Source organism: Montipora foliosa, chromosome 5, assembly GCF_036669935.1.
Source record: "Montipora foliosa isolate CH-2021 chromosome 5, ASM3666993v2, whole genome shotgun sequence".
NCBI lineage: Eukaryota > Metazoa > Cnidaria > Anthozoa > Scleractinia > Acroporidae > Montipora > Montipora foliosa.
In genome coordinates this window covers 47048571-47071070 of record NC_090873.1, presented here as the reverse complement: position 1 = coordinate 47071070, position 22500 = coordinate 47048571, and the positions used below count along the sequence as shown (strand labels likewise).

General features: G+C 39.4%; 1 protein-coding gene and 1 pseudogene across 1 annotated transcript in view; both read right to left on the bottom strand.

Annotated features, from left to right (window-relative positions):
• Window positions 1-2598, bottom strand: part of LOC138004505 (rab-3-interacting molecule unc-10-like) — a 19412-nt pseudogene extending 16814 nt beyond the window's left edge.
• Window positions 2599-4314: 1716 nt separating this feature from the next.
• The window catches only part of LOC138004503 (adenylate cyclase type 3-like), a 31658-nt gene continuing 13472 nt past the window's right edge, over window positions 4315-22500 (bottom strand). The window contains exons 8-23 of the mRNA XM_068851031.1: window positions 21752-21913; window positions 19375-19409; window positions 19232-19285; window positions 18172-18232; window positions 17428-17525; window positions 16586-16673; window positions 15913-16029; window positions 15491-15592; window positions 13776-13951; window positions 13063-13144; window positions 11408-11569; window positions 8211-8357; window positions 7473-7565; window positions 6817-6934; window positions 6336-6460; window positions 4315-5282 (exon numbers count right to left, since the gene is read on the bottom strand). Coding sequence (XP_068707132.1) covers window positions 5124-5282; window positions 6336-6460; window positions 6817-6934; window positions 7473-7565; window positions 8211-8357; window positions 11408-11569; window positions 13063-13144; window positions 13776-13951; window positions 15491-15592; window positions 15913-16029; window positions 16586-16673; window positions 17428-17525; window positions 18172-18232; window positions 19232-19285; window positions 19375-19409; window positions 21752-21913 — 1779 coding nt within the window. The 3' untranslated portion in view covers window positions 4315-5123. The remainder of the gene's footprint in view (window positions 5283-6335; window positions 6461-6816; window positions 6935-7472; window positions 7566-8210; window positions 8358-11407; window positions 11570-13062; window positions 13145-13775; window positions 13952-15490; window positions 15593-15912; window positions 16030-16585; window positions 16674-17427; window positions 17526-18171; window positions 18233-19231; window positions 19286-19374; window positions 19410-21751; window positions 21914-22500) is intronic.

The following is a 22500-nucleotide window of genomic DNA, read 5'->3' as shown; positions in this document are numbered from 1 at the left end:
TAGCACAATTCTCTCAAATTAAGCATGCCAAAAGTTTGATGTGGTACAAGTATACAAAATAAATTTTACAAAAAATTAAAATTTAACAGTGACTTACGAGGGAGCAAGAAAGATCACATTAATATGAAAGAAGTGAAACGAAAAAATGATGTTAATTATGCAACGTCATGAAAGTTTAAGTTCATGTTATTATAATTGCGAACACGAAGGTTAAGAAAAAGAAATGACCTGTGGTCGAGGGAACAAATTAATCAAATGCAAAATTGTTTTTTACTGCTGCATGTTGGTGAAAAATAGACTTTACCAACAAGCCATCTTTTCAAACACTGTTTAAACTTTCATTAAAATAATTTGAAATTGTTATTGCTGTGGCCAAAAATGTTACGAGCTTAAGATGTTAAAAGGAGAATTTTTACAATGGATACTATATTTTTAATGAAATATGCATATTGATTACTTTCCTCAGGGTTCAAAGTAATTTGTATGCACAACATATTTTCAAGTATAAAAATCGGATTTTTAAATACAAGGATCTGAGCAGGGATGCAAGACATCTCCATCCAGACATGAGGAAAACCAAAAATGGGGCAACTATTAACAAAGTGGAACTTCTTCAAACGCAGGATGTTTTTGGACCAAAAATAACCTGCATATGGAAAACATAAAACCCCTAACACATCTCCCCATACGTTTCCAGCTGAAACACCAAATAAAAATAATTCAAAACATTACTTGGATCAAAATCTAAATTTTGGGAACAATTTTTTTTTTGTTTACCAAGCAAAAGCTGGGTGGGTCAGTCTTTTCACCTGTGCTAAAAATCATGAACTTCATAGGTCTAAAATTTAACCGCCCATTCCTTTCAAAATGAAGAAAAACTATTTAAAAGCAGCTATACTACTACCAGCTAAGGGATTCAATAAAACACCTTCAATTCTCAAATTTATAAAACTACATCAGCGACGCAGAATTATAAATAAGTTAGATGAAATTCAATACTCCTTCTAGAAGAATTATGAGGCACAGACGACAAAATCTACACACCAAGGAAAAATTTCTCAAGAATAAGTCTTAATATTTTCCTGGGAGTTAAGTAAGCTTAATTGCAAATTGTGTGTTAAGGTTTAAGCTCCCGAAAGTAAATCACCGATTACTAGCCGCGATAAAATTGTACAATGCAACCTTGTCTGAATAAGAAATTTATAATTCTCATGCAGCTAAATCGACAAAGTGGAAGCTTTTAAAAATACATGAGCAAAAAAGCTTTACTTGTCAACATCAGTGTTTACTGACAATCGGCAAAAAGCCCCAAGTATAAATGCTTTAGAATATCTCAAGCCTTGAAGAAAGGCTTGTCAAAAAAGGATATTTTGACTTACCGAAGTCTGCAAAGTTATCAAGGAATGATGGTACGTCCATGGAAGATGAGAAAAAATTAAGAAAAAGTATCAAGTTAGTTTATTTCAGTTCGTGCTCTGAATGATTTTAGCCTCGGACAATATGAAAAAGGTTTGTCCATTTTCACACCCAAAAAATCAAAAAACAACACATGAATGATGCTTAAAAATAACAACACTAGACCAATTTTTATTTATTTCTCGTGCAAAAAAGAATTTGCACAAAATCACCTGTTTTGATCCAGGAATAGTGACTTGGACACCGCATCGCGCACAGACCTTGAGTTTGCAGTACTTGCACTCCTTCCCTGAACCATCCGTAAATTTTGTCTTGTGGCAAACCTCGCAAACACTGTCCTCCCTAGAATAATCGGATGGTCCAGTTTTTCGCTCAACTTTAGTTTGATAGCTTTCGACTTCCTTTTGAAGGTTTCTGCAGAGAGATGCGTAATATTTCTAGTTACGCATAAAAATCAACATTCATACGGGATCAATTCTAAAGAAGAGACTAATAATGGTTAAAAGGAATTTGACAACAAAGTGAATGAAGCACGGAAAGAACGATCACTATGACCTACTGCCAATATGGCGCTGTTGCATATGCATACAAACGTCCTCACCGTTGCAGCTGCAAAGTTTCATCTTCCATTTGCTTTTGCCGTTGCAATACAGACTGGATAATCTGCTTTTCCTGCTCTGTCAAGTTAGACAGATCTGGCGGCGGTGGAGAGGCAGGAATCCCAAATCCAGCCATTTTTCGCATCTAAAAAGAACCTTTCGTAATATTTCAGCTGAGGGTTCGCCTTAAACCAGCGACGAACAGAAGAAAATCCCCGTCAAACATCGTAGATACAAGCGAATACTGTAGGCGGCTGCCTGCGTTACGCTACGTTTTCTGCGCTTCCACTTCCATATAAATATTATATTCATCCTTTATAAAATTCTTTCCATAACCAGGCGAAAACTTCCAGAATAACCACAACACAGTGCTGTAAATGTACTTTGCATGTATGGGAAAAAAGATAAATTAATTCAGATTTCGGTCGCACTGCGCTCGTGCACCATCGCCTATCTTCGGTAAATTTCGGCTTTTAAATGATGACGCGTCTAATAAAAACGTTTTGATAATGCGTGCGATGCGTGCCTAAAAAAGCGTAGCCACTCTGGCGAGCAGAATTGTGACCTTTCGCTAAAATTACTAATGAAGAAATAAATGTGTAATTTGTTTTAACATCGAGAGTACATTGGGGCCAATATCGTTCAGGAGTCAAACAAATCATGCGCGACCTCTACTGAAAAACACTGGAAACGAGAAATTATTTCCTGTTGTCCTGGCTATCCTTTTGTTCCCGGCTTCCCGCAGCAAATTCTACTTGTTACCGAAGCATAGTTGATTAGTGTGTATGACCATAAGTGATCTACCTGTGGGGTTATTCTAAGCGCTTGGGTGCGCTTGCCGCCCTCCCAGGCGGGTTGCGTGTTCAGAATTAAGGGGAAGGAAAACAAATTTCAGAAAAGGAAAGCGAAAATACACTCTCAAACAACTACGCCGTATGGCCAGTACCCTACGTGTGGGCGCCCGTAACAGGGCACCCAACGATAATATTCGGTGAAATAGAAATAGAATTTCGGTTCCTGACGTTGCCTGACAGCTACAGATTTCTTTACTAAAACATCCATGATCACCTAAAAGATTCGCATGGAAAAGTAGTCCCTTACGTTTTTGGAAAGGGTATTTTGCAACTTTTGGCACTTAAAAAGGTCACCTAGCAGTTTCGGCTGAGCGAATGGTTCGGTTGGAAGTTCTAAGAGTAACTATGTTAGAAGGCAACGTTCAGCTAGCAATTTCTGAAATGAAGAGATCATTCCCTAAAATTTTCGGACACTTTAATTCCAGCTAAGATATCCGAACACATCAAGTTCTTCTAGGTGAGAAAAACATCAGTTTAGAGAGTCTTTAGACATTACAACGAGCCTACAAACGTCCTTAATTTGCTCCTTTGGTGCCCTTGCCGTAACACAGTGGAAATGGCAGATTTGAACCTTGATGGTCCTCATCAGCATAGCTGTCGAGTCCCTTTTCGAACCGAGAGACGTTTTAGAGGGTTTTACTCTACAAGGGTGAAACAGTTCTGGAAACTTAAAGAGTGTTCCCAATATGCTGCATCAGGGACGGTGTGTTGTTGCTTCGATTCTCGTCAAATTTCTCGCATACTTATTCTCACTTTTTCAACTTTTGTTTCATTATGCTTGTAAAACTTAGTACCCAGTGGGTTAAATTTCTATTTGGTCGAGTTTATCTTGATTATCTATCTGTGAAAGGACAAAATAGCGAAGTTTAAATTCTAATTTCAGTAGGAGACATAGAGTCTCAAGCCAAAAATTCCGGGGCCTTGATTTCTATCTAGCGTGTTATCGAGTTTACATGCCGTGTTTTTCCGTTTATGAACAAAAAATCTTAGTGTTTCTCCATGCAGCTGTCGAACATATGAATTTTGCCTTTCATGTACTTCGAATGCTCTGCCAAAAAAGGGTTGAAGTGAAAGCGTGTTGTTGCTCAGTATTTTGGGCTGCTGTTCTGCAAACGTGTAAAACTTGGATTTGCAAGAACAGAAGAATTTTTTGATTGATCGTATGTTTGTTGCCGATCATTAAATCTGAAGTAAACAATCAAAAAAGCAATCAAAAAGCTAAACTAAAAAACGTTTCATCATCATATCTTTATTTCCCCTCGGAATTTAGAGTAGCTTGCTGCAGCTAATATCTCCGAGTATTTGCCCTCTTCCGAGCTCGAGGGTGATATCACGCCTGTTCTCTTCCCCAGAGCCCCCTGGCCTTACTAGCCAAGAGAGGCTGGGCAGGACGACAAGCCATTGGTCCTCGTACCCAGCCTCAGCCCGCCAAGAGGGTAATCAGCAACAGAATACAGACATTAGATTATGGGTGGTTTAATTCTTTAATGTACATATTGATATTTGAGAGTTGATTCATTATAAGCAACACTACACGCAAAATTATGTTACACTTGTATCACAAAGAATGGTTTGTCTTTACGACCTGAATAATTTTATACAGTTTAAAAACACTTTCCACGATCCTTGGTATCGATTAATTTAGAATTCAAAAATCATAAATTTTAAATCGAATCGCTCAATATTGCCGGCTTCTGGCTAATCGTGTGAAAGAGTTTCCTATTTATGTACAACATATGCATTTCAAAAATATTCTTACAACATGGTTTAGATGAATGATTGATCCAGTGAAACCAGTAGCTTGTGTTAATCCGGCAGCGATCATCGTTGTGATAAAAACGTCACAAAGTCACGGTTCCTGTAGCCCTACTTCTCAAGTGGGCTAAAAAACCAATCCTAACCCTAGCTTCATAGTTTTTAATATAGTTTTTAACCCTAACTTCATAGGTTTCTAAACTCCAACTCTCGGTAAACTTGTGTCTTCTATAAGTTGTGTTCATCTAATTGTGATGCTATACCGCAGGTAAGTGTCAGAAAGACCGGAAAATTAAGTTTCTGAACTGTTAAGAAGCAGACAGCCAAAACTGAGTAACCCCGGATTGTCCCAGGTCTCTTCAACGTCGTCCCCAGGGTGCTTTTCCCAAAGCCAGGGAAAAGCGTCCTGGGGACGAGGTTGGGGTCTCTTGTCCAATTCATAGTGCTAATGTTATGGCTAACCGTACGGTGGTATTTTTGCGGGAAATTAACGGTTACGTCAAAACGCCATATTGGGTAGACTTAAGTGATCTTTCTTGTCATCTCTTCCTGTAAGATAATATGTGACCAACTGTCCTTTCCCTTTTACTTTCACTGGTCCACGATAAATAAATTTGAAGCCTTTGTCCTTCAGAATTTCATACGTTTGTTCTGTAACCTAAGGAAAAAATGACAGAGCATTATTTTATTCCTCCTTTTAAAAGCAAATTTCTGCTACTTTTACACAGAAGCACTCAAAGCACTGCGGGACCGGCTGGTTGCGGTGTCATGAAATACCGGAAAGCAACAATTTCAAATAATACAACAGCGTTAAAATACCCAACTGGAAAGAGGCAGTGAGATAGCCAATGAGAACGAGGGGTGGGGATGAAACTGGAACAAGCTAGTCTGTAGCTTGTGACCGTGAAAAGCAGTATTTGACAGATGATCACAGACGTGAACTCGCGGTATCAACATTGTTCACTCTTCTTCACCACCCGTGAGGAGCGAGGATGGCACAGTCGGTTAGTGCGCGACCTTTGGTGCAAGAGGTCCTGAGTTCGATTCCCAGATCTCGCATCCTTGTTTCGACTTCTTTCCGTTCTGTGTAGCTTTAATACCTTTAAATGCCCGTAAAACGGAGCACTAATGGTGAGGGGGGAGTAAAATGAGCGCAACGTCGACCTCAGGTTTGTCAGTTGAATTACTGTTACGAGTTATCGACGTTAAATATGGTTGCTTTACTTTTACTTTACTTTACCCGTGAATCGGAAAGGGGAGAAGAGAGAACCTGAGAACGAGGCAGCAACAGGATGAGGGCGATAAAACAAACACAAAGTGCCTTGGATAACTGAGACCCAACATAAAAAAGACGGCACCTTGCATATAAGATGTTTACTCGAAAAAACTGACCTGAAAAAAGGAACTGACTAAGTTTGGGAAATGCACATTTCTCAAAAATATGTGTGCGATACGCTGTGTACTGAAGACCCTTTTTTGTAACCGCTTTTTTTTGACTATTTCAAATATCTGAGACTGCGCACATGTGTCGGCGCTCCGTGATTTGCAAACTTCATCGTTCGGAAGCACTGAGAGGTTGGTATCATCACTGCTGACGAAAAGAGCAAAGCATAAAAGTCCTTCATATATATGAGTCCAAGTAAAGTGGAACCGAGGGGATATGCCTTTAAAAGATACTCGAATATTACAAAAAATAGACATTCCTACAGACCTGCATGTAACCAGCTTTTCCTGTGCTTTCCATTCTACTCGCAACATTTACAGTGTTACCCCAGATGTCATAATGTGGTTTTTTGGCGCCGATTACTCCAGCCACCACGGGACCCTGGCAGATTCCTATGACAAGAAAAATATCTTGTTTTACTGAATCAACAAAAAATTTCGAAGAGAAATCACGAAGTGTTCATACTAAAAGGTGTAAACATAGTCCCAGGGGCAAGCGCAACATGAGCTGAAACAATACTTGAGAATGAAGTAACATAGGCCGACAGATTCAAAACAAAAGGCATGATTTGTGTTTCTAGAGCACGCTGTTCGCCGGTCCGGAATTATTTTTTCCCTAACCCTTTTGTTCACATCAACACACAGCCTTGAATCAAAATTTCTTTAAGTATTTTATTATTAAAATAGTGACTTGAACATTAACCTTGACAAAACGTCTCCTGTGTTAGAAACAGGTCTCGAATACTCACCGACTCTAAGCACAAATTGATTAAAGCATTCTTTGTTGATGTTTTCTAGCTTGTCCTTCAACGCGAGGGCAAAATCGACAACATCAACGAGTTGTCGCCAATGTTCAGACTCTTCAGACTGATATAAGAAAAAGGCCAAAAGTTGAGTTTTAAAAAGCACAGTGGAATCTATTAAAAGCAACTTTATTTAAGTGTGTAGTCGTTCTAGTGCTGGAGCACTAATTGGGGACACTGCAAACTAAAATCAACAATTAATACAAATAAAGTCAAATTTTTACTTAGTTTTTGAGGACAAGCCTTCATAAGACAGTATAGTGCAGTTTATGCACACGAAAAATAAGAATCACCCTCGTTTTCAAAGACCAACCTAGTTTCCAGTGTCTCTAATTTTCCCTTCTTCGCGACGACTACAGGATCTGGGAACGACCTATCACCAGGGGTACCCGTGTAGCCAATCTAGTTTCTCTTTATAAAACAGAAGGCGGAATCATTCTTTTTGCATATTTTCTCTCTCTAAGAAACGCTTCATGTGCACAGTCGGTCCTAACTCGAGTGAAACTATACTGTTTAACGTTGTCAGAATTACAAAACCCCAATTAATATCCTCGAACTGCTTTCAAAATGCTGTGCACCGCTGAGCTATTCTTACTTCTTACCTCGTTTTCTGGATGCAGCCCAGCTGCTGCCATGTAAGTGCTCTTGATTGTCTTTATTTTCTCTATGCTTCGAAATCTTGACTCTGCCAAAACCTACGGTATTCATAAAACGTTCAGTCTTCAGCGTCCGGCAACATTTGTGTAAGTTAAAGAGGAATTCAAAAGAATGGAACATTCAGGCTTCATGAATCATGAGCATTTGTTCTCGCAGAAAAGGCTGGTATCGAAAAGGCCTGTTGTGTGTCGAAAACAATTTCCATTATAGAGGAGAGAGTTCAGCTCCGATGTCATAAATTCAGCTTTACGCACAAGAATCCGTCGCCTCTTATTCGGGAGTAAAAGAAACCATGACGCCTAGGACAGTAACAAGGGCACAAAACATAACATAATTGCTTTACGGTTTAAGGCTGTAATCCAGCGTAAAGGCGTAAACAGTTCTCAACCAACCCAGTAGTGCCGTGATGCGCAAAAATTCAGGCTTTTTTGATGTGTTCAATCGTTCTTTGATTAACTTCGATTCTCTTTAATTACTATTTAAGCTGGTCCTTGTATTTCAGTTATTACAGCGATTATGGTTTGCATTTCCAAAATTGGTGATCTTGTGCCACACACCCACTGTGATTTGCTTATGTATTCTTCATGTATGCTTCATGTGACCGCTTTGTGTTGAGATCTGTAAGTCTGTTACTTTTGTTTTGTTTTGTTTTTAGAGCATTTATTTGAAAACTCCTCTATTACCTCATCAAAGTCGTTGATGATCTCGTTCAAGAAGCGAATGCATTCTTTTCCGCCGTCATTTATCTGATCCTCTGAATAAAATTCGTCAAAATTTGGAATCGAGGCAAATATCACTGTCACGTAATTGTAGGAGTGGCTGTACAGCTCCTGTAATGCAATGGCATAACGAGTTATTTACGTGCGTGCTTTGGCGAGGTTATTTCGTATTCAGTGTGCAGGATTCGAAATAACTAATTTAAATGAACCACAAACATGTACTCATGCAACGGGATTACGGTTACGAAATCACAATAGCCCACTTTCGATATATTAAAATTCGGTCCTAAACTCGAGGCTCTTGAAAATAAACTCATACAAATCCTTATATTTATTTCCTAGAGCCTCGAGATGATGCCTTTTGTTTAGGACTGAATTTTGATATATCGAAAGTGGGCTATTGCTTAGTGAAGCGCCATATTGGATTTTGGTGTGCTTGAATCGACCAAAACTTGGCTCATCCTCGGTGTAAAAACCTGTGAAACTCACAGATGACGTAACTCAAAGGAAAACAAAAGAGCAAAAAAAACATCAAACAATAACCTAACCCTACCACGAGCTAACAAAACTAGACCCTCCGTGAGGGTACACTGGGTTGCCAGTGGTACGTGCAGCGTTCCAGGCAAATTGTGACTGGCCCAAGGGGCCGATTACGGGCTTGCAAAAACAAAGCAAAAGGTAATTAAAAAACCATGTAATAAACTACTTACTAACCGAGCTAGCTCGAGCCGTACTGGGGAATATTGGCCCTGGGTCGTTTTTGTACGGACCTTGCTGCGCTCGGTCCGTACTGCCACGACCTCGGGTCAATATTTCCCTGGCAGTACGGCCCTCGCGCTCGGTTAGTAAGAAGTTATTAAGGGGTCACCCAGAAGTCATACCAGCAGAGTCCCTTTGGTTCACAGGTCCTCACACGTTCGTACGACGAAACAGATCCTTTTCTGAGGTTAAAAGCCTGGCTACTGGCCTAACTCTTTTTCCTACTTTCCCAACCGCGAGAAAACCGCGGTAAATCAACCATTGCCAAAAAATGTTTTTTTTTTCTCAAAAAATATTTAAAGTTAGGGGGAAAAAATACATCATTTTAAAGCTAAGAAAATAAGCTTTCCAACAGCATATAACTTATTTACAGACAACTGAAACATTTTATAAAAGCGAAAGTTGAACGAAAAAATTTAAGAAAAATAACAGTAAAATATGTTTTCTAGGCAAAATTTGGTCATTTTAGCGTTGATTACGAATTTTTGGATGCAAAACTAATATTTTCTGCAATTTATCTGCTTTCTTGGACATAAATTCGACCGAAAACTGATAAGGCACGAATATTTTTAGATTTTTAGGAATAGTAGATAACGTGGTTCAATGCGTAATGTGATAATGCGATAAAAGTGTCAAATTTGCGACCCATTGCTAACGGCAACGGAAGCGATCGCATTACGAATAATTAACCTCTGTTGCCAAAAACCACCCAAATAACCGGTCAGTGTAAAACGCACACTGCAGACTGCAGACCAGGGACAAAATGCAGACTGCAGACTGTTATGTTATGTTTGAATCCTTGTTGTTGTTGGAAAAAGGACAGTTTCGTTAAGTGAGTTGCTTTTAGGCAAAGAAGTCACCACCCCGTAATTCAACTGTCCAATTTGCTGCACTGAACAAAGTAATCGAGTAATTACCCAATAACTCAATTTATTTTGACACGCATGGCTACAATACCAATTAACAAAGACAGAGATAATGTGGATTTTGCAACCATTTAACGTTTCAATTCAGTCGGCTTAAGCCAGTATGACTGAGGTGTAAAAATTTCTCATTAGGATCCTTTCATTCGCTTTCGTGTACGTTATGTTTATCCTTTAGTTCACAAGCTCGTTTGTTTTGCATCTGGAAGATGTAATTTTCAATTATAACCTCTCCCTAGGGGTTATCACGCATAGCTTAACCAATGAAATCACCGCGTCCTAATTGCTCGGAATACATGAAATTCTTTGTGCATTTCGTTGCACCGAAAAAAGACAACCGAGATTATTCAGGTATTCGAAGTAATAATTGTTGGTTTTTCGATCGATTTCCCTCGATGTACCGGTGTGACATATAATTTGGAACATTGCAATGCATCTGGAAGCGCAAAAACAAAGCACAGATGATTTCACCGCCTACGATCGCATCCCCAAAAGGTGCAGCGACCTGCAGTCATAATAATGTGAGTTGTTGACAGATGTAAAACAGGATTGTCTTTCAAACAATCTTTATTTTATCCTTATGACTCGTTTTTTTATTATTAATATTTATTTTACCCTCAGTCTGCATTTTACCCCCGGTCTGCAGTCTGCAGTCTGCAGTCTGCGTTTTACACTGACCGCCCAAATAACCGATTCTTCGACAGAAAATTCATCCCAGAGGATAAAACTATTCACTGGACATGTAATAAAGGTAGATATGTCCGAGCGAAAGCGAAAACAAGCGAATATTTTGACGGAAAACACAATAATGTGAGATCAAAGGAACATGTGGTGAAGACACGCAATTGCGGCATCGCTTCGACAATAATCTTACCTTTTCAGCGATTTTAACGCTTGAAATTCCATTCAATCCACCTTGTCTAGTCTTTGAATTCACTATTATCACTGCCCTGCGAATCTTCAATGTTCTACATGCACACTTGGTAAAAGACGACTCGACGGGCGACAGATTGTTGTCGATGTTGTCGCCTGTCTTGTTCAGTATCCAATTGATTTGCCATTTTTGAGCTTCATAAGTGTATATTTTGTTCAAAGATCCACTAAAACGCCATTCGCGTTACATGACTTTCGACGCCATTACAGGTTAAGTTAATGATTCTACTGTGTCCACCAGAGAAATGTACGCATTTCCACTACCCTCTCGATCCTAAGAAAATAAGCGCAGAAGGCTCTATGCACAAAGACACCACTTACCGGGGAAGTGACAGGCAAGACTTTTACCGACACGGAAAAAAATAAAACGGAGAAATTCTACCCATTTTCCAACTGGAATTGCCGTATACGGCAACCCAGTAACAAAGAAAAGTTTCACAGGTTTTTACACCGAGGTAAACCCCAAAACGTCCTCTGCTTCAACAAAAATTAAGATGGGGACTTAACAGTGAGCTTCCACTAAGGTACAAAGGGAAATAAAGTTACCGTCTCATCACTGTTTTGATTTTGAAGAAAATAATCAGCTACGTGCTTTGGCAGAATGTTATCAACCAATTTTCGATTTCTCTCTCGCATGTTTTCCACCTCTGTACGCTTTTCAAATGCTTCCATCTTCCGCAAGAACAGCAAGCGTGCAGTTCGTTCAACCTGACGGAAGAAAGAAAATGACGTTGACTTGGTTTTTATCCTGGTAATGTCAAACAGGTGCGCGCGGCTTGCGTGACTACGACATGGCCAACAGCAAATTACCGCTTCCTTGTTTATTCACCGAAGCGAAGTGAAGTACGGGGTCAGTAAATGCGGACTAAGTAACCAGCTGGTAGCCTGCGACCAGGCACTATTTTAGTTTTGCGCGGTACATAATGTGGAGTTGGTGAAACGAAAAATAGCCAATTTTAGCGAGCGACGACATAAGAGAACAAATGGACGAAGCTGAAAATGGATCTGACCACAGGTTACCAACTGGGAATACCCTGTGTTGTCGGCTTTGCGGGAAGTACGATTGGCGTAATTAAGAGAGAACTCACTTCTCGTCAAGGTGTAAAGGGTTGATATCCTGTTATTGCGATAAGTGGACTAAGTTTTTGCTGGCTCTAGGCCCGCTTTTAGCAGAGTCTTTCAAGATTTTCCTCCCAGACCCGTGAAGTCAACACGTATCTTATTCCACCATTGCGTGCCGGACACATGGGATAATAGACTAAATAGGACATTTTACCACAATTGTTTGTAATCTCGCAATTTGATTGGCTAATTTGCCGTTGTTGATAACAGTCTAGACAACGCTGCTCGCGTCCTTCTCGCGTCAATTGTCGCGCAATGTAACAGCCAATCAGGAACGCTCATTTTGGGAAATAAACCAATAATATTGCGAGAAAGTTATTGACAACGCTTGCTCTTTTGTGTGTCATGATTTTGGTTACGCTCTGAAATAAACGCATTCTCTTCCACAACATTTTGACCACTGTGATGACGAATATCGTTGTCGATAAGAGTACAGACAACGCTGAACCACTTTCGATTTGTTAATTACTGCATGTACATACGCATCCTTGTTAAACAAAGAGGTCGATAAGCAACGACGACGACCACGGAAACGCCAATGCAGCGCAGTGGTGAGAGCACTCGCCTCCCACGTTAAATGTGGCCCTGGCTCGACTCCCGGTCCCGGCGTCATATGTGGGTTGGGTTTTTTTGTTAGGTCTCTCTTTGCTCCGTGAGGCTTTTCTCCGGGGACTCCGGTTTTTCCTCTCTCCAGAAAAAAATCCAAATTCTAATTCGATCCGGAATGCACGGAAACATGTTGAACGAGCTCCTGAGCCCTCTTAAGGGGTTCCGTGGGTAAACAAATTACATTACATTAATAGAAGTAAAATATTTCTTTGCTGTACTCAATTGAGCTTCATGAGCATACACCAGTGAATTTTTCATTCTCTGCCTTTACTTTAAAACCCTTTGTTCCAATCCATTTATAAGAGCGTTCGCCCGTAAAAGGTATGGAATAATGGCGAAATACTTATGATAGTGCAGAGTAATGTTTTTAAGATACGTTTAAGGTCGACGTTGCAGTTGTTGTTGCTTTAACTCTCTTGCACAGATACTACGCGGTTATGACATCATAGGGTAAGTTTGTTTAAACTTACCTCTCGGCCATGAAGAACAAGGATAAGGAAGCTCAGCAAGAGGATCACAGATGAAAAGTACTTTCTTGGTACAAAGGATGTGCTGATTAAAGAGAAAAAAAACGTCTGCAATACGTAAAAGCCTTTGATTTGTGTCTTTCAATTATGATAATGGTGATGATGACGATGATGACGACGACGATCACGACGACGATTCGAAGACTACGATTCGACGACAACAGGGAGCTTAAGATCTACGACGACGACGTCGTCGAAAACGCCAGAAAACAATGATATCATTGGTTAAAAGAGCATAAATAATCGTGCTGCACGTGCAGCACTGATTTTAGCTCATATCTTTGCGGTTCTCTGCGTGACGACGACGTGAAATCACTAAATTTTAGGTTTTGACGACAACGTGAGCATGCAATAGAGAATCTTTCATTCTCTATTTTCAGTCTGAAATCGCTCGTACCAATTTATTTTTAGGATACTTCGCCCACATTGTAAGACGTGAACAAGATGGAATAATCGCGAAAGACTTTCACTAGAGCAAAGTTCTATTTTGAGGTGACGTTTTCGTCGACGTCGCCGTCGCAGATCTTAAGCTCCCTAAGACGAGTCGACGACGACGATCATGATGATGATGATGACGATGCCAATGACGACGAAAACAATGATAATAACATGAAAACCAGACATTGGAGGTGAATATAAACTAGCAGTGTGTATACCTGTAATTATAGTGAACGTAACTATCGTAATTGTCGAAGAGCTGATGTTTTACGGAAGTGTTTATGATGCAGTACGCTGCCACTATCGCCAGTGTCAAAAGAACCTTTAACGAATGACTGAGCTGTACCACAACTGAGATGCCCACAAGAAGTAAGATACCATTGTGCGAGAAATACTGCAAACAAGAAAATATAAAAGAATATTAGGAAAATGTCCAATAGACTATTTTACAGTTCTGTGCTCAGTTATCAGGCCTTTGAATAAAAGCGAGGTTGGAGTTGACCTTGCTTTGATACAAACCTCTTCGCTTTTCGTAGGTAAATCGTGTTGTTGTAATGCTAACGAGTTTCTATTTACATAAGAATAGCAGTGAGGCTTGTATCAAAACAAGGTCAACTCCAGCCTCGTTTTTATTCAAAGGTCTGGTAATTGACCATAGAACTTTAAAATGGTCTATTCGACACAGGAAGCCAAAGCAGCCAGACTGGATTTTAGCCTCATCAACTTATCAGAGCCTCGAACTTCTTGCATATTAAGGTATCATTTATTTAAAAGATGATATACTGATTTTTTATTCGAAAATAGTATATTTGTCTATAGTTTACCAAACCAATTAAGTTTCTAATGTATATTCCGCGATTACTTTGGTTTGCATTACTGTTTTTTGCGTTGATTGGCTTAAAATGATTCCGCGCCACATTCCTTGTCAATCAGATCGCGAAAAGTTTAATTCAGCAGACCTTATTCACGATGGCCGCCGTGTTGGATTTGCTATTATCATGCAAATTAGCTACACACTTATGAGGGGGCAAAAAAACACAAGTTCGAGAGGTTATAACGAACATCTTAGCCACACAGATGACGTGTTTCACGTTCATTGAATGTTTATCACCTAAGTAGTAAAATAGAATGATTACACAAGTGAAAAATGAGCAGATAACAAAGTCAAAAGGAAATCAAAGATATAAAATTATTATAAAAGGTACTTAATTCTAAATTCTAAACTGTACTTTTATCAATGCTATTTCAATATTTCGCAATTTGCCTTTTTTCCAATGTTTGCCCCCCCAGCATAACACATGGCTAATTTGCATGACAATTTGAAACCAACATGGCGGTTATCGTGAAAAGGCCTATTGTAAATTGATTCGTGTGCATTTTTCCGGGCATGCGCCGTACCTATTTGTCTTTTGCTGTGATTTCCTCGTTTGATCTTGTTAGCCTGTTTCGATTGGCCTAATTTCTTTTGGTCTTGCGGTAACCAATCAGTGAAAAACGCACTAATATGAATTACTTTAGTTGTCATCAGCGATTCAGGACGCATGTCCATGATCGCGTACTGCAATTAATGAGGTGCATGCCGATTTTGATCACAAACACGAATTGTCCTATTTCCCTTCTCCTTCACCTTTATCATCAGTTGTGTCTAACAACACGTACGATAAACGTCTCAAAGTGTGTCCCGAAATCTACTCTACAAATCTTCAGTTACAAATACGAAGTTGACTTCGTGATTGCCATTAATCGAATGGGGGGGGGGGGGGGTATATCTCCTCATTTGCATTACTGGACACAATTGAAAGATCACCGATCTTGGATCATTAGATTGCAGTTGTATGACTTGGCCAAATTGTTGAAGAAATGTTTATGTTTGGTTTGAACTTCGAATACTAACAGTCGATGTATTTACTAATTAGCCCCTATTTATACGTACCTGTGGATATTCACAAGTTGGACTGGAGGGATTTAAAGGCTCTGATCTGTTGTGTCTGAGTTTGACTTGTTCTTTTGATAAAGAAGTCGTTTCACAACCAAGCTTTAATAAAAAGAAAGAACATTTTAGAATTGAGCTGTTTGCTTTTTTTCTCACAAATTCTTTTTTGCGTACCGGTGAGAAGCAAGCTTTTATATGCTTAGGTTTCTTTTTTCCTAAACTATCCAAAAAGCCTTTATGCTTCGAAGATGCCCGTTTTTCGTTAAAAAAAGAAGCTTAAAGGGACGGTTTTAACGCCTTTGGAAGCAACAAAGTAAGCAAAACCCACTCAGACCATTTTTAGCCTGTCCAGAAAGAACATACCATAGTTTCCCAGACAGAACAAACTCCCTAACTAACACTTTGTTTTATTGTTTTCTTACCATGTCTATTAACTCCGTAGCAGCCAATATGGTCACACAAAGAGCTGCTGCAAGCGTACGAGCTGGCTTACTACAGTCAAGGACATTTGACGCTTCAACCACGAATTTGGGAAAATACTAAAAAATATAGAGAAAATCGTTGATGTGGTAACAGCGTTTAGGTAAGAAGCATCACAGAGCGAACTTAATGTTGAGGGTTGTGCGTATTGAGTAAAGTTAGAAACTCGCGAATTTCGTGCAAAAAAAATCATGTAAAAAAGGAAATAACATTAAGTTAAAATGCAATGTATTTTCAATATCATTTCTCTTAAGGCGGAAAAGTTACTCGCACCTATGGTCCAAAATGCGCTACCTCAACCCGTGACCCATGACATTTACACTCAGCGACGTATCAAACGGAGAACGTTAACTGTCGTTTAGCGAAGTGCGGGCCAAGTTTTTAACAAAATGTGATATCACTTTGACAACTCTGAGAACATTATCAAAGAAAAAGATAAACAGAGACATGTTAGAGGAGAAAAAATGACACTGTTGGGACCAGAACTGTTTATATGCAAATTGAATAAATGCTGGTCATGGGACAGGATATATACTCTATTTTTACACTCATCTCTTTTAAAACAAAATCGACCACCAGAGTTCTTGCTTTTTGCGTTGTTCTTTCTTTCCTTACCTTCGGCGAACTAGAAGCGCATGTGATGATTGTGGGTATCAACAATAAAACAAATCCCAAGGAAAACGTCAAATCATTCCTCAAGTTCCTGTGGGGTGAAAAACATTCGCAATCCTTTAGATCGCGATACGGCAAAACGCTACTGATATCTCTCTCCCTTTTCAAATTTATATTAAAACTATTTTTACCCCATGATATAAAACACGGTGTCATTGAAAAGCATTTAATACGAATTGATGCCGAATTTAATTTGAAAATAACAATATGAATTGATACCTTGTAGAAATAAAATTATAATAATATTGTTACATATATAAATTAAGTGTCCAATTCTCAAGACTCTACTGAGTTTCTAGTCTTGCTTATGCTTATGATACTTTGTAAGTGTGGTCCAGGTTTTAACTACAACCATTTTAACACAACAGTTGTCGGGAAGAAGTTAAGCTTTGGGAACAGCTTTCTACGGCGCAGGGACGACTGACAATGATTCCCTATCCTCGTGAGCTTTTCGTTGTTTTTTATTCCTGACTTCTTGTCAGCAGCTTTGAGAAACTAAATTGCATTGAGATTATTTTTGTATCATGTACGCTCGTTCCCCTTTGACCAGGTTCAATTCTTGAACTTTTAGTTGCATGAAAATGTACTAGAATGCTGATGCAAATTCTCGGAAGGTGCCAGATGTAGTAAGTTTCCAATTGTTCTTTATCCCAGTTCCTTGCGAAATTCTTGAAAGTGAAGTTTCTTCTAATTGTTGGTCGGCCCGCATGCTAAAAGTTAGAATATTACAGGTGGGAAGATCCACTGACTAGTATTCTTGACTGAAAAATGTCATAAATACAAACCTCGGAAATATTGCGAGCTCCACAAAGAAGCAGAAAACAATGACGATACAAAGACAAACAAGTGATTCGCCACTCATGTCTTGCCTTTCCAGTGCATACTGGTGATGAAAAAAGCACAATATACAGAGAGGTTTTCAGTTGAGGACGTTGAGTGATACGGGAACTAAAATGTTGCGAATAAACTTTGGCCAATCAAAAGACATGAAGATAGCCCAATGAGCCAATCAAAACGTAAATAGAAAACATGCGACATGTGAAAAGCGCGGGAAAAAACGCGGGAAAGGAATACGGGTGAGTCATATCGCCTTTGCTTCTGATTGGCTGAGAATGCAGTGTTATGTTTTCAAGTCAATCAGTGACCATAGAGATGCAAAACGAAATTAAGACAACAAAGAAAATCACTCTTCACCTTTAGCGACATAAAATAAATATAGAACAAAAAAATGAGAGTTAGCCTGAACGTAATCCTGGCTCAATAAAGGTTTCGTTGTTTTGGTGATGGCAATGAACACGGGTGTTGAAATGCAAACTAGTTTTCAACAGGATAAGTAAGGCGGCCTGTAAAAAGGACGCGCTGCAAACCAAAAGACATTGCGCAAATAAAAAGAAAACGCGCGAGCACAACAGACATCACACACTTGACAAAGAAACCGTGCAAACAAAAATAAAATATTCGCAAATCATTGAACAAGAGGAACTCTCCTCTCATCGTTTACTAGCGTGTTGACTATTCACTATGTTTACCTGCATTTCGCTGTCCTGGTTATGGAAACGAAGTGTTAAGGGATTCATTTTTTTCTTGACGCTGAAAACAAAGCGTGGAGTTAGACGGAACGATTTCTATGGACATATCAGGGGGAGATGACTTGGAGGTTGCAACTTATCCATCTCTCTTCCGAGTTATAATTTTCTCACTCCATTAATTTAGTAATTTACCCAGGAAGCTCCATTTACCCGAAAGTGGATTTCAGGGAGGTCGTGCATCCGATTGAACTGGAATTTAGAGATGTTGGTTTATGAGGAGAGGGAAAAACCGGGGAACCTGAAGAAAAACCTCTCGGTGCAGAGTAAAGAAACCAACAACAAACTTAACCCACATATGGCCACGAGACCGGAATCGAACACGGGGCTATAACCACTGAGCCATCAGTGCTGCAACGCTTGCTCTCGCCCAGTATTGTCAATTTAACCATTCAATGTCTCCGTGACACCACATTCAGTTTCAGATTCAGTTTATTTTTGCCACTTTTGTTATTTTCAATTACAAAAGAAATATATATTAAACTACAAGAGATATTAAATAATAAATAAAAGAAAAGCATAAGGCGAGGATACCCATATAGTAACCATTAGGGCTTACTCGGGCTACAGGCACCTCAAGAAAAATACAACTATAAAATGATGATTTTAGGCGTGTCTTATTTAATTTGTACAGAAATTTAGGTTAAAAAGCAAGAATACAAACAAACAAACAAAATAAGGGGAAGTCAGTTCTGAAGGGAAGTTTTTAATTTATACTTAAATTTTGAAAAACTGTCAGCATTCTGAATTTCTGTATTGAAAGAATTAAACAATTGAGGTTCTCGAAAGCGTATTGCAAACTGTCGGATATTTGTTCTACAAGAAAATAAGTAAAAATAAGTAAAACCCTGAACGGATTATTGTTTGAATTAATTTCGGTAAGCAGCATTCTAAAAATAACAAAGTGTAAGACACGAACACTCAAACAAGAGGTTCTATTTGTTCTCTCGAGCTCCATGTAACAGGCTCCCGCCGAGTTATCTTCATTTACAATTATACGTACCCTCCGTCTCTCTCGTCTAGAACGTCAGATAAGAGTTTATTCAGATTACGTTCACTGCAACATTAAAATAGATTAAACGACTGTTAGAAACGACTGTCAAACTACACAATTAAAATAACGTCAAAAACATTTGAATAGATCACCTCCTGGAGGGGTCCCATTTCTCTACATCATCTTCCTGTAAATAAAGAATGGCATCTTACTCTCATGCAGTGAAGAGGACGCAATCACTTTAGTGAGAAATAATTACTCCTTCATGTTCTAAGATTTTAAAGAGCTTCACTGACATGCACAGACTAAGGTAAAACGTTCGACTCTCTATTGAAACCCTTCTTAAATATCTCGGTAAAAGCAAACTGAAACCAATTGTGTCTTTATAGTGCGCGGAATTGCTTTTGTGTTGCGATTGGTGCATTTGTGTGACTATGTCTATTATGAATGAAGGGGTAGTTTCTAAAGAAACTGTGGTGCTGCGTCGGTGGGGAAGTAGTATACAAAAATTAGGTTTTATCAACGGAGTTGATAATGTAAATTGGCCACCGTACAGAGATTCTAAAAGCTGACGTTTCGAGCGTTAGCCCTTCGTCAGAGCGAATCCAAAAAATAAAATGAAATTTTTCGAGCGTTAGCCCTTCGTCTGAGCGAATCGAGGGATTATGGGTTACGTGTAGTTTTTATAGTAGAGTAGGAGCTACGCTATTGGTGGTAACATGGCAACGTGAAAAATAGGAATATATTAGTTAAATGAAAAGCGTTCGTTAATACCATGAGGATTAAGGGTGCCGATTTGAAAGATCAATTTTTGTTCCAGATTCTTGCGGGTTTCCGTCGTACCCAGATGTAGGGAAAGGCCGCAGATAGCCATGTGTTTTTTGGAGTGGTTAGGCAGATTAAAATGGCGAGCGACTGGCTTAGATGCATCCTTGTCATTCTTCTCAACATCGCGAAGGTGTTCGCGGAATCGGTCACCTAGTCGTCTACCTGTCTCACCAATGTATAATTTATTGCATAACGTACAGGTTATGCAATAAATGACATTTGCGGAGGTACATGTGAAACGATCGGTGATCTTAACAGATCGCTGAGGTCCCGATATCTTGCTAGTGTTAACAATGAAAAGACAAGTTTTGCATCGTGAGCGCGCGCATTTGAAAGTGCCGGGTTGCTCTTTAGTTTTGAGCGCGCTTCTAACTAAAGAGTTGCCTACGTTTTTGTCGCGTTTGAATGAAATAAGTGGAGGTTGCGAAAAGATTCTACCAGTCTCGGGATCATTTTGGAGTAATTTAAAATTACTAAGAATGATGCTTTTGACTGCGTGATTATGAGGATGGAAAGTGAGGGTGAATGGAATTCTGTCATTCTTATCTTTTTGTGACGTTTGTAGTGATGACTGTCGATCAAATTGTTGGGCGCGATGATGGCCCGCTTTGACCACAGAGACAGGATAGCCACGTTTTTCGAAGAACTGGCACATCTCCTCTGATTTGCTGGAAAAATCGGATCATCACTACATAGACGTCGAAGTCTAAGAAATTGAGAATAAGGAATGGAGTTCTTGACATGTGATGGATGTGACGATGAATACAACAAATAACTGTGTGAATCAGTAGGTTTGTAGTGCACACTAGTACATAGCACGTTGCCTCTAATAGAAACTTTGATATCTAGGAAAGCCAATGAAGTTTCCGAAATTTCCCAGGTATATTTAAGAGCCGGATGAAAAGAGTTGACGGAGGTTATAAATTGATCTAGTTCTTCTCTGCTGGATGAAATAGCGCCGATGCAATAGCGGCCGTAGAGTTCAGGTTTGGGGCCGTTGTACTGATTAAAAAAATGGTATTCAACATATCCTACAAAAAGATTGGCATAGCTAGGTCCCATTCTTGTGCCCATAGCTACACCATTAATTTGTTTGTAATAGTTGCCGGCGAATGAAAAACAGTTGAGCGTTAAAACTAGTTCGGCAAGGCGGAGGAGCGTTTCCGAGCTAGGTTCTGACAGTGCGTTGATCGAAAAAGTGTTTAAGTGCTTGAAGACCTTCGCTATTAGGAATGACTGTGTATAGAGATGTAATGCCCATGGTGAAAATAAGTTTGTCTTGGCCGGAGAAATTGAAATCGCGGAAAATTTGTAGTGCGTGTGTACTGTCTTTAATGTATGATGGCAAAGATTTGACGATAGGCGTCATAATCCTGTCTAAGTAGCAAGAAATGAGTTCGGTGGGGCAACTACAGGCAGAAACGATAGGGCGACCTGGGTTGTTGGGTTTGTGAATTTTAGGCAAGAAGTAAATGCACGAAGTTCTAGGGGTGTTGATGATGAGATTAGTGGCAGTGTCTGGTAATTCGAAGGGCTAACGCTCGAAACGTCAGCTTTTAGAATCTCTGTACGGTGGCCAATTTACATTATCAACTCCGTTGATAAAACCTAATTTTTGTATGTCTATTATGATTGGCTGGCGCGATTTCCGTAATTTTGATTTCATGTTACTTAACAGAGTTGCAAAAACTCTTTACTAACGTCAAATAGTGACACCCTTCTAAACTCCATTTCGTCTTTGTTAATGATAGTTTCTTTATCTTGCCATTGGCTTGAGGGATTAATAATCTCCATAATTGGCGAAGAGGTCCGTCTTGTGTCCTTTGCGGAAGGCTCCGTCAGCCACAAAGAATCTACGCTCTCCTAAAAATAACATAGCTATTAGCAACGATGAGGCCAATGGCGACGGCAAGGCTATAATTTGGACAGATTTCTTTTCTGAATTGCCATATTCGGCAAAACAACATCATGAAATGAACAATTCAAAGGTTTTGAAGACTATACACGTGATCACATTATTCCAAGACTGTTCGTACCAGTCCAGCTGTGAGATTTCTTTTAATGAGTAAAATATCGCAAAAAAATTGTATTTTTAGGAGACGTTTGCGATGAGGTTACCGATGGCGTTGCTCTATTGGCACTGAAAAGGATGGCAGGTAGAGCGGCCCGGTGATTAGAGTGCTTTCCTTGAGATACGGACATCCCGAGTTTAAGACAAGTTCTGATAACTACTTTAGTTTGATCCTGGTAATCCCTGGGTCCACTTCACGGCTGCACTTGTAATTAGCTAACTGGTTTGCCTACGGCCAGTTGGAATTTTGAACACTTTTTGCTATTGTTCTGTTCTGTCGTTTCGTTGATGGTGTTTCATTGGCCCTGAAAAGCCCCTGTGGGATATGTGGACATGTAGTGTGCAAGAAGTAACCTGCCACAAATTCCGCTTTCGGGGA